This window comes from Dunckerocampus dactyliophorus, chromosome 16 (genome assembly GCF_027744805.1).
Source record: "Dunckerocampus dactyliophorus isolate RoL2022-P2 chromosome 16, RoL_Ddac_1.1, whole genome shotgun sequence".
In the NCBI taxonomy this organism is placed as follows: domain Eukaryota; kingdom Metazoa; phylum Chordata; class Actinopteri; order Syngnathiformes; family Syngnathidae; genus Dunckerocampus; species Dunckerocampus dactyliophorus.
In genome coordinates this window covers 19,170,975-19,183,405 of record NC_072834.1, presented here as the reverse complement: position 1 = coordinate 19,183,405, position 12,431 = coordinate 19,170,975, and the positions used below count along the sequence as shown (strand labels likewise).

The following is a 12,431-nucleotide window of genomic DNA, read 5'->3' as shown; positions in this document are numbered from 1 at the left end:
ACATGACTTGTGGAATTCAAGTGAATTAGGAAGTAGGAATGAGCAATATAACAATATAAAACAATATAAATTTGGCCTACGACAGATTTAAATTCTATTGCGATAATACATGCTGATGATGCAGTCTAGCCGTGTATGTAATGTAGCGCATTGTAGCTTGTGTTCCTCAAGTCTGACAGCCATTCCTCTAACTTACTAATCCTCTCCTCCATGGCAGCAAATAAACTACATTTCTTACACGTATCATTATCACTGGGGGGCTGGAGGACAAGGAATAGCTAAGCATACGACGCACAGAAGAGCAGAGGAGAGCTGCAGGAGACCGAGAATCCATGCTAACCGCTAAGCTAGCTTGAATGTCAAGAATCAAAACCACAGAAAAATAAGTGCTTGGCATACTTTGGTTATGTTCAGGGTATGATGCCCAATCCAGATTTTTTGTTAAAATCAGATTTCAATGCAGTTGTTCACATTACCCGAAAAATGCGACTTATTAATGTGAACGCAAAGCATCCGCGAAGTTTTGTGCATGCGCAAAAGCATGATGTCACACGCATTTCTTTGCGTTTCTGGAAGTTAATTTTGCTGCAATGTGTGCAATTTCAAGGATTTTGTGCAATGGGAGTTAATATTTTCTTAACCAAATGATTCTGCGGAGGAGATTAAAAAGAAAGAGGGCATAATTTTGGTTATGGCAGTTCGCAGAGAACTTGTGACGTCTGTTCCGAGGAGCGTGTGGGTATTAGGAGTGGTGTGACATCGCCGTGAGCAACTTCACTGACACTTTTTAAAAAAAGAAGAACTTTTGCCTACATCCGTGAGTACAGTAGACGCCCCTACAACGTAAACAATCCGATCCGAGAACCTTTATGTTATAGGGTTTTTATGTTATACAAAGCGTAAAATCCGTTCCAAGATCTTCCCAAACTCACCCCTTGGCCCTTCAAAATATTCAAAGTCCACCAAATATGGTGGGAAAATATAATAAAACGTTAGCATAAACATAATAGAATAACGTTCCAATATAAAATAAGGTAATAAATAAGATTACTGTAAATGAATAAAACTGAAAAACAAAAACAATCCTACCGTTCACGAGATGTCTTGATCAGGTGCACGCAAGTGGAGAGTAGGAGGAGGAGGAGGACTAGCCTGAGTCGAAACGCGACTCAAAGAGTCTAAGAGTCAGCTGGTCTCACAGACAAACGCACACGCACTACACGATAATGCTGTGTGCAAAATTTTAATTTGTAACTTAACTTAATTGTTTAAGTTAGTTTCAGGGCGACTACGAAGAGGAAAGGAAGTCTGGACAAGCCTGTCTCTCACACAAACACACGTATGCGCTGTATGAGTCAGCCAATGAGATGAGAGCGGAGGCGGTGCCCCGATAATCAGCCAATGAGAGCGTGAAGCGTCAGAATTTCTGGATCATTTCCTGCTTGGTTTCTATCGACAACTTTTCCCTTTTTTTTCTTATCACTTACACTTGGGGTAGGGCCCATGATGACGGTAATTTTAACACAAAGAAAAGTAAAAACAAGAAGAGATTTCAATGCGTGCAAACTAGTTTAAGGGTGACTACGATGAGGAAGAGAGGTTGAAGGGAGCAGCATGTCTCACACAAACACGGACAAGCTGGATAAGTCAGCCAATGAGATGAGAACGTAGGCGGTGCCCTGATAATCAGCCAATGAGATGAGAGCGGAGGCGGTGCCCCGATAATCAGCCAATGAGAGCGTGAAGCGTCAGAAGGTGTCACCAAGCGCTAAACAAATCGAATTCTTGAACTTGCACCGACTTGACGCTTTATGTTATATATGGAATTTCTTCCGGAATACGATACAAAAACTTTACATAAATTCTTTATGTTCAGTGGAATTTACGTAAAAGGAGGTTTACGTTATGCGAGGTACTACTGTACCTGTATCCAAGTCTCGCACGGTAAACCACGCCTTTCGATGACGTATAGGTTGGAGATATGCGACCTGACTGTTCAGACTGCAGTAGATCGGATACTTACCGTATTTATATCTACATAGGAACGAGGCCTGAGTCGCATTTGAAAAATTCTGAATTGTACTGTTCACACTGACATGAAAAAAATCAGATACAGATCACATGAGTACAAAAAATCGGAACTGGCCTGCAGTGTGAATGTAGCCTTGAACACAAGTCAACCTGGAACCGGTTACAGTTTACAGAGTGACCAGCTACGATCAGAAAATTAGCGAGTAGATGAATAAGAGTCCTGAGAGTGTCAAGAACTAGACAGAGCAACTTTAGGCGGTCCTTGGGTGATGTTCAAGGTCGGTTCCTAAACGTGACGTAAGTTGAGTATTGGTGTAAATTGTAAATCTAAACTAACCCTAAATTAACTGTAACCTAAATTAACTAAATTAACCCTAAGTCACTCAAACTGTACATCTCAGAGTACATCTGTTTAGGGACAAGGGATTTTTAGTATGTATTATTGTGCCTGTTGTGAAATAATTCAAACCTGTAATCAAAAACTGTTGTTCCGGCCATCAAGTTTGGTGCTTGTGTGTCTCACCCAACATTACAGTAACATTACTCACACCTACTGCCTAGTGTAGGGTACTACATTTAATCTTTGAATTCGTCTTTTGAATGCCTTATATTTTTATTAGTTTGTTTCGCCATTTCTATGCTTGAAGATGCTTAATTTATGCAAAAAAATATGTAACATTCGCTTAAATATGCTTTTTTTTCCCTAGGAATAGACCATCAACTATCTACAATCTAACTACAACCCAAAGTGTGCGCCATTGTCTTTGTAAAGGTTACATTCTGCAGGTGTACCTAATATTGCAGCCGGTGAGGCAACCAAGCACAAGAAACCAACAGCTGATGGCCCAAATTTGAAACGTGCTACAGATCCGGCAGTAAAAATAGTCCATGAAGTAAAAATAATAGGGTTGTCCTTTTTGGAGCGCTCACCAAACTAAATTCACTGAGCTCTCACAGTCCTCCTCTTCTCAGCACTATCAATTTCACACAAATCCTCATCAACGAGGCCCTTTGAGCTTCTCTCTGAAGCTCCTGTCGTAGATAAAAGTTTCTCACAGATTGCCCGATTGTCCCAGTCTGCTTACCTTTGATGTGGCGAGTGGGGCAAAGCCGAGCCGCTTTTCAACAGCAGCACATCCGATCACATTCTTCTTCTCCCCTGCTGAGAAAACACGGGAAAACAAGAGGAAAAAAATGACTCAAAATGAGCAGAAAACTAGAGAAAATGTCCGATTTCCTCAAAAGGGAGCTCCAACTCGAATAAAGGCCTTGCCTCAATTACAAATATGCACATCAGCACTCAATAATGTAATCAAATCTTACCTTTATGCATTCCCACATAGTATCAGCATTTAGGACCAAATATGACGTGAAAGAAAAAGTGGCAAAATACAGTATAGTAGTCTATCTGTGCAGCGTGGGAGAAAGTTAGCTGATGCAGTCAAGGACTGTCAAACCAAGTGGGACAAGTAAGTGCTTGCATTAAACATGCAAAAACTGGGGGATTTCAAACTGGATTTTTTAAAAATATAAAATAATGGCCCATATTTCCAAAAATTATATTCTTTACATAGTTATGATGTAGATGTAGTTATTTACAAATTGTTTAATTCTTAAAGTGTTTTTTTTTTTAATGATTGTGTTTGAAGGTTTCCCGCGGCCTGGTGGTTGGGGACTTCCGCCTTACAGCATGTTTGGGGATATGATGTGCTCTTTTACACATTTGAAAACACTGTAAGAATGCCACTTTTATAGAACTGGCTTCTTTATTTTATAATGCAAGATTCGCGTCTAAATCAGGAGTGTCAAACTCGTGCCATGGAGGGCCGAGACACTTAAATCACCTGCTGGAGAAACTGGCTGACACGAGTTTATCACATGGCCTACGTCGACAAATATAACCATTGAATTGTATCAAATCCAACCATTCGGTTGTGCACTGTATTGAATGGTATCAAATCGTTCTGTTTTTAAAATATATCGTTTTTTAAAATTTTATCTTAACCCGTGTATCTAGATGCGTATCGAATTGTTTACCACAAGGAAATTAGCATCCCTACTTACAGAAAAAATCTTCTTTCCAGCTGTGATTAATTATGACTTAACTATGGACAAAATGCCGTTAATCGCAATTAAATATTTTAATCGATAATCGACAGCCCTAATTTAAATACATGTAAACATTTAATACATTTTAATAATTGTAAATAAATCAATTACAATATAAAATTGACTGGCGACCAGTCCAGGGTGTACTTCACCTACACCCCAAGTCTGCTGGGCAAGACTCCAGCTCACCCGTGACCCTAAAGAGCACAAGCAGTAAAGAAGAAAGAGGTTTGGATGACTATAATGTATGCAGTTTCTATTAAAAGTCATTTATTTGAGAAAAAAAACTCACAATCTTGACTATTATTTAATATTAATGTAAAAAAATGTCCTTGTATAAGTAGACGCCAGCTACTTTCTGCAGTTGAGTAAATAAATGGCCAACGCCACTACTTCAGGAAATGTGATATTGTGCATGAATGGAAGACAGATACACACACAACAGATGCTGTAAAAAACTGCATTGTGTTGCAGACAATAGAGCAAGGTAGAAGGCCTTTTTATGCCCGATGAACATATGTCACACACGTGATCTCCTTCTGTACGCCCACCTAGCAGTCACGCACATGCCCACACCCACCTGCTTTAAAAAAAATCATAATAGTATTTTTAGTGCATTTTATTGGCATGCAAGGTTACGCTTCACAACCTGCTCCCTACTGCCCCCAGTGGTCAGCCTAGGGAGCAGCACAATGTCGTGCATCGTTTAAAAGAAAATAACAAGTAGTTTCAAAGAAGGTGTTAATGCCGAATTAAAGTACCAAACCTGTAGTTTGAGAAAAAAACACTTCTCCACTCTAGCCGTCGAAAATACTTACAAATGATCAAGGTCACAGTGAAAAAACAGATATTTAAGCGGAATTCGGACACACAGGCACAGGAGAAGCACACTTACATGTGAGCGATAAGACAACACCGAAGCCTGTGCAGTGTTGATAAACACAGCTAATAGCGATATGAACAGCATGGGGTAAAATGCTCCCACTGTTAAGTGATTAATGTCAAGAAAACGAGGTTGTTTGCAGCGTTTGGAGCTACCTTCAGGACACGAGCATTGCACCTAGCTTTACCGTCATAAAACGCGGCGACACAACTTCATCCTTCTGCAGCCGAGTCGCGCTAAGGTGCCATATTTGTTCAAATGTCTACTTTTAAAATGACACGGTATATTTTTGGTGTTCGGACAACACACTCACCGTCCCCACCGGAAGCTGCTGCTCGTATAGTTGTGTTTGTTTATCTTCGCAGAAGTGTCAATTTAAGTCCCGCCTACTGCGCCGGAAATGACGTACTTAGTTTGAACGTCTTGAGTCTTCTCCTCGCTTTCGTCAGAACAAAATGTAGTTCTTCGACGTACAGTGACGCAATATATGTTTAATGGTGTAATAATAGGACAAAATCTAGTCAGATGTTAAACATGTGTGCATTATTACGATTATAACACGAATTATACAGTCTGTCGCCGGAGGGTTAGTCGAAGCCCGCCCACTTTACAGAACGTGACGTATTTTAAATATCTTGAGTCTCCTCCTGCTTTCTTCAAAACAAAACAAACGGGTTGTTCCTCCGCCTCCACAATCTCTTTAAATGTGTGCATTATGACAACAGGAAGTTTGGTAAGTAAACTATGTCTAATATATGCTACTGGATGTTTGAATTTCCTGGCAATAAAGTACAGTATATAAAAAAGTATACACTATATATCGATCTATCTACCTATGTAATAAAAAACAATTTTTGACAAAAAAAGTGTTAGCATTCATGTAATAACTAAAATACTCTGAGGACAGTAATAACTAAAATCAAATAAAACTGAAAGTTATCCAAGTTAGGTTACAGTATGAAACAGTACACGTTCCACACAACTGTAAGATTGTAATAAAAAACAACTACAATAAAATATTGTTAATGTTATTGATATTATCTTTGCAAAGGCCAGATTTCTCATTTTCTCTCATCTTGCTCACTTGTGTAACTAGGTGTACATCAGGGGTGTCCAAAGTGCAGCCCAGGGGCCATTTGTGGCCTGTGGCACATTCTAAAAATACAAAATTTAACAAGAAAACCAAACAATCCCCCAAAACAGAAAAAATGGGGGAAAAAATCAACAGTAATTTTGTAAGAATTAAGTCAAAATATTAAGAAAAAAAATAATTTTACAAGAATAACATTACAATATTATGAGGAAAAATAACATCATTTTCGTAGCATAAAGTTGAAATATTAAAAAAAATGAGGTTTGAAAAAAGTTATAATGTTACAAGAATAAAGTCAAAAGACTATGGGAATAACGTCATAACATTACGAGAAGAAAATTTACAAGAGGAAAGTTGAAATAGTTGAAAAATAAAACATAAAACAGCACAAATGGAAAAAGAGCTGACATTTTACGAGAATAAAGTAAAAATATTAAGAGAAAAAAGTCGTATTCTAACAAGGAAAAAGTTTACATTTTATGACAATAAAATTGTTATGTTCTCATTGAATCGATCGATCGCAACTGGACTGTTCCAGTAGTCCAGTTGCGATCGATCGATTCACTGCTCTGAGAATACATTGACCTAGATGAATGAGAATATTCACAGGCTCATAATATTATGAGGAAAAATTTTGGTAGCAAAGTTAAAATATTAAAGACAAAATGTCATCTTTTTAAATAGTTATGATATTATGAGAAACAAAGCAAATAGTGTTTGAATTTTTTTTAAATAAGGTTAAGGAAAAGTTATAATGTTTCGAGAATAAAGGCAAAATATTTTGGGAATAAAGTCATAATATAACGAGAAGAACATTTATGAAGATGCACAGTAGTTCTGAAAAAGTGTTTGTCCCCTTCCTGATTTCATGTTTGTCACACTAACATGTTTCACATCATCAAACTAATTTAAATATTAGTCATTGACAACACAACTGAACACAAAATGCAGTTTTTAAATTACCCTTTTTATTATTAAGGGAGAAAAGCCTACATGGCCCTGTGTGAAAACATAACTTCACTGAGATCTATCAGTCTGGAAAAGGTTAGAAAGCCATTTCTATAAAGCTTTGGGACTCCGGCGAACCACAGTGAGAGCCATTATCCACAAATGGCGACAACATGGAGCAGTGGTGCACCTTTTGTACTGTTTGACTAATATTTAAATTAGTTTGATGAGCTGAAACATTTAAGTGTGACAAACATGCAAAAAAATAAGGAGTCAGGACAGGGGCAGGCACTTTTTCACACCACTGTAACTAGATAATTGAAATGTTTTATATATTTTTACATTATTATATAAAGAAGCAGCAAAAATGGGAGAGGAAAAACCGATGTTGATACTAATACTAGGCTTTTTCGCCTATATCACAATGCTGAGACGCTTTTTTTGTCTTGAAATATATATAACTTGTTAGCATATCTTTACAAAATGTCAGAATGGCCCTTGAATCCTTTAATTTTTCAGCATTTGGCCCTTGCTGATAAAAGTCTGGACACCGCTAGGATACATAATGCTGCCACAAGGAACACTCATATAACCAACCTGCACCGGAACACCTACCAATGGGTTAATCCTCCCGCTGTTATGTCACATTTTGGACTCATTTGTGACAATGAAGTATATGCTGCCTAAAAAACACAGATAGTAAAAAGAGCACTATGCTCGTTGGGTTGATGACAAGGTGAGACTATAACGACATAATAAAAGTAAACAAGGGAAGTAAAGGGCATGAGAAGTAGGGTGTGTCCAAACGCCTAATCCAGAATTATCCTCTGACTCAGACCTGACTAGGGAAAGAATAATCTGGGAGACAGAGAATAAACAGCCAGTGTCCATACAAAATAAACAGGCAGCGTCCATACAAACAGTTGGATTGTAACGTGACAATATTTGTTCCTGTTCCGGATTGGAACCATGGCGCTCATGAGGTCAGGCTGGCTTTGGAGACAGAGTAAGTACTGCAGGGGTGCGATTACAAAATAAGCCTGTTATTGATCACTTCAATGACCGGCTGTTGTGTCTGCTGACTAGCGTCCGTGCTGAAGCGCTGGAAGTTAAACTGGTGCGACCTGTGGGTAGACGGGAGTCTCTGCTTTTACAAGAGCGACAGCCGGCGAGAGTTGGAGCACCGCGTCAACCTGAAGTTCACGTGCATAGACGTGCGGAGCGGCCTGGAATGCCGAGGTACAAGTCGGCGTGTTGAGTTGCGCAATGCATCCCTATTGCTCCATTTTAAAACACCTAACTCACGAGACAAGACGGTGCACAAGACTGGGTCCACGAGACGAGGCAGAATTTTAACATTCATTTTAAGAAAACAATGAAAAAATATGACTGGACAAACAAACTTTTTTGATCTGACCAAGTCAAAAAACAATACAGGTGCATTTTGAAATGTTTATTGTGCCACAAATTGACACTCAACGATATTATTGTCAAAATTTTTTGAGACAAATAAACCACTGTTTTATTTTATAGTATGTAATAATAATAATAAGACAGCTCACTGCTTTTCTCCTGTCTACTTTGTGTATTTACATCATAGCTGTCCTTTGATAGTTATAAAATTAAAAAAACAATTTATAATAAACAAAAATTATATATATATAAAGACAAATCTTTGTCTTTTTAGCATGGTATTAGTATCAAGATTTGAGCTTTTTCTAGTTACAATATGCCTTTTTGCTCAAATTTTCCACTTCTGCTGAGTTTTTATTTTATTTTATTTCTGCAATGAACCATGTTCCACAGATGACCTTTGTGCCACACTTTGGACACCCATGCATGTTTTGCCAGGAAGGGGAGAGTGTCCAAGCTCTGCCTTCATGGTGATGTTGGTCAGGAGCTGGGTTGCATTATGGAGGGTTTTTTTTTTGTTTTTTTTTTACAACATTCACATGTGCATTGCAGGGCGTTATGGAGATGGGGCTCAATTCTGTGCGCCTGCTCAGCGGATGCTTCACCTTTGCTGATGCCTTGTATTTAATTGCCGAATAAATGCAGGATGCAAGAAACACTTAAATTCACCCCCTTACTTATAGCGCCCATGTTGCTAAATTGTCAACATGGATCTCTTCTATGTTTGAGGTGTGTTATGAACTGGACCCGGCAATGAGCATCAATAGAAGCACTCTGTGATTAAGGGTGGAGACAAGTTAGAACATCTGCATGGGTTGATCTGACAAATCTTTAAGTAAAGTTGATCAAATGTAGAATTACTACAGCCTCTGCTTGGATATCAACAAGTAGCAACAACTGTTCTCCGATGGAAAAAACAGCCCGACTGACGCTGTGAACACCAAGGTAGGTTGGATTGCAAGGTATATATAAAGTAGCGCTTCCAGTAATGCCTTGCACACTGCCACTTCCATATGACTGTATTATCATTCATAGTAGCCATGCCATAGTTCACAGTCTGATTGGCTTCTGGCTGCCCTGTTCTCACGATGCAGCCTTTCTCCAAACGAGAAACCTCGTCATGTTTTAAAATTATACCCTTTTCCATTTTTTTTTCTTTTTTTTTTATTGTAGGCGTGACTCCTCCTGAGACCAACCCCCAGGAGAATGTCATTGTGGTCCAGTTCAAGGACGGGTCAACGATGAACATGTGTGCCAACAATGAGGACGAGTCTATGTAGGTCCACTTGCACAGACTACATACAGAACCAGTCAAATCATTTCTTCATCATTAAAATAGTCCACACTATACTGATTTTCAGCAAGTCTCAAACTTGCCACAATAGTGTATTGGAAGCGTGCTGTCCAAAATCCATCCTTGATGCTGGAATTTAGACAGTTTAAAATGGCTTTTAGTAAGCCCTGCTGGGAACACCCCATTTTAGCTGTAATGCTAACAAGCTGTGTTTGTGTCCGACAGATAGGGTATTCTGCAAAGCGAATTTAATGGGTTAGCGAGGTGTGTTGAGTGGAAAGCTGGGCTTGCCTGTACGACGAAGGAAGCTTTCTTTTAATGCAGCATGGTAAATTAGGCTAAACTCATAACCTGGTCCCAATCAGGTTACGTCCAGGCTTTGAGCTTAAAATCGGCCATGAAAGCGCCGCTGTTTCACTGTGTAACCCATTTGGAGATGTCGTCACGATTTATTGAGAACCCGATGGACGTGAGAGCAAGAACAATTTGAGCAGCACTACAACGAGAGTGGCTACTTTGAGATCACACTCAACTGCTAGAATTTCCTGATTAAAATCTCTTTGAGATATAAAGATTTTCAGCCGAGAGAATACGCTACATTTGCTCACTGTTTGAGTCAGGAATAAAATGCAATATGAAATAATAACTTGGCCAATGTTAGCAGACGTATATGTCACAGCAGTACTTGCGTGAGTACTCAGCCCATTAGTATTCTTGTATTTCAATATTTGCTGGAGGAATAAGCACTCTGAGGCATCAATCAACTGGAAGAAAACACTTTTTATGCCGGCAACAGTGTTGCTTTTGGCATTAATAATCTTTTTGAACTCCTCATACAGTAATGCTCATCTTGTGTAAAACACACTAGCTGGCATCTCTTCATTTTTGCGCTGAAATAGAATAATATGACCTCCTGACCTCCAAGAGGCGCTGCTATCCTGTTTTAACATTTACACCAGTGGTGTAATGTATGAATGTACAGCAGATATGCTAAGAATTTATATTATTTCATTAAAGCTTTGTCATATAGTTGAAAAAGACTATTATTAATATCAACTTCACTCTTTGCTCTTTTTTTCCTATCATTGCTGGTATTTTTCATTTTCAAAATATTTTCTTTTCAAATAATCTGTGTAAATTTTCTTCTTGTGATGTTATGACTTTATTCCCAGAATATTATAACTTTTTCCCCAACCAAATTTTCTAAAAATTATAACTTTATTCATTGTTTTGTTTGTTTTTCATAATACTACGAATAATATGAGGAAAAATAATCTAAGTTTTGTAACTTTATGTTGAAATATTAAAGAACTCTAGGATTTATATTTTCTCATAATGTTATGAGAAAAAACAAAACAAAATCAAGTTGTAGTTTTTGGAAAATGAGGTTAGGGAAATGTTGAAATGTTATGGGAATAAAATCAAAATATTATGGGAATCAATTATGAAAAATAATGTCCAAAGGTTATTGAAAAGAAGAAAGTTGAAGTTTCAAGTTCATACTATAATAGGCTTCTTAAACTATATGACAAAGCTAGGACGCAGTTTTTTTTCCCTTGAAATATATAACTTCTTAGCGTATCTATCTACATGTGTTGCTTTACAAAATATCAAAGTGGTAAAGTTGCATCCTTTCATTTTTCACTATGTGGCTCTCAAAATGTTTGGACACCGCTGCTCTGGGGACCCATTTTACTGTTAGAACATCTTTTAAAACTCAAATTTGCCAGTACAACCTCAGATGTGTTCTTGTTTCTGTGCCTTTTTTCCCCCAGAGCCTGGAAACTGACCATGTTAGAAACGAGGAGGAACCCGGTGAGAGGTCCACCTTCTTGTGCTTAATTTATATTTAAATATGTGGGTTCTCGAGACTGTTCTCTTCCTCAGGTGTTCACGTATGACCCGTACAACGACTCCTATCAGGCTGTACCCCTCAGCCACTATCAGACCTTCTACATGACGCCTGGAGCAGGACCAGGTAAACTTGTCTGCGATCTTTACGTTCGACAGGGTTAGGTTGCCCATGTTGTTTCCTCCTATACAAGGTACCCACCAGGTGATTGTTCAGAGGGACCCCTTTGACGGTGTGTTTGACCACCTGGCGCTGGGATTACTGGCAGGCATGGCGGCAGGAGCGGCCATGCGATCTTTCCTCTGGGCGCCCGTCTTCTTCTGCTGAGATGAATGAACGCCGCAACCGCACAGTGCACCTGTAGCTTGTCTATTTGTACAAAACATGAACAAAACAGGATGTAGCGAGGCTCTTTTTGCTTGTTTTTTCTTCCTCACGTGCAATAATTTTGCTTATTAAACAAAATGTAACTGCTACTGTATTAAGTCGTTTTGGCTTATTGGGTTGGTAGAGTGGCTGAAGGTTGCCTGGTTCGATCTTCTGTTCTCCTGTGACCTTGTCGAAGTATCCTTAGCAAAGACGGTGAACCCCCAGTTGCTCCTGACTTTGTGTCATCAGTAGGTAAATGTGGTAGGTTGAGTACATGGATGGTAGAAAAGCACTATACCAGTAATAGTCAATTTACCGTTTATAGTACATATTAAGCGCTTGGGCTAAAGGGCATCTTTTTATTAGAGACTACGGTATGTTAAAAAAAAGTCTTTAACACAAGGCTGTTAAAAATGTGAATGCAAACATCTTAGATCCC

The 12,431-nt window shown here is 38.6% G+C and overlaps 2 protein-coding genes across 2 annotated transcripts in view; one reads left to right on the top strand and one right to left on the bottom strand.

The window, feature by feature from the left end:
• Positions 1-4,239, bottom strand: part of tecta (tectorin alpha) — a 77,406-nt gene extending 73,167 nt beyond the window's left edge. Inside the window, exons 1-2 of the mRNA XM_054755789.1 lie at positions 3,355-4,239; positions 3,117-3,193 (exon numbers count right to left, since the gene is read on the bottom strand). Of these exons, the coding sequence (XP_054611764.1) occupies positions 3,117-3,193; positions 3,355-3,364 (87 nt within the window). The 5' untranslated portion in view covers positions 3,365-4,239. The remainder of the gene's footprint in view (positions 1-3,116; positions 3,194-3,354) is intronic.
• A 3,369-nt stretch (positions 4,240-7,608) lies between these two features.
• Positions 7,609-12,104, top strand: plekhb1 (pleckstrin homology domain containing B1). The gene is made up of 6 exons (XM_054754762.1): positions 7,609-8,070; positions 8,151-8,303; positions 9,651-9,753; positions 11,547-11,586; positions 11,659-11,749; positions 11,817-12,104. The coding sequence occupies exons 1-6, from the start codon at positions 8,034-8,036 to the stop codon at positions 11,948-11,950; spliced, it is 558 nt and encodes a 185-aa protein (XP_054610737.1). The 5' UTR covers positions 7,609-8,033; the 3' UTR covers positions 11,951-12,104.
• The last annotated feature ends 327 nt before the right edge of the window (positions 12,105-12,431 follow it).

Excerpts from the sequence above, each read along its gene's own strand:
- plekhb1 (XM_054754762.1), top strand. The coding sequence starts at position 8,034 with ATGGCGCTCATGAGGTCAGGCTGGCTTTGGAGACAGA. Across the intron at positions 9,754-11,546 it reads AACAATGAGGACGAGTCTAT|AGCCTGGAAACTGACCATGT; the intron begins GTAGGTCCACTT and ends TTTTTCCCCCAG. Across the intron at positions 11,587-11,658 it reads TAGAAACGAGGAGGAACCCG|GTGTTCACGTATGACCCGTA; the intron begins GTGAGAGGTCCA and ends TCTCTTCCTCAG.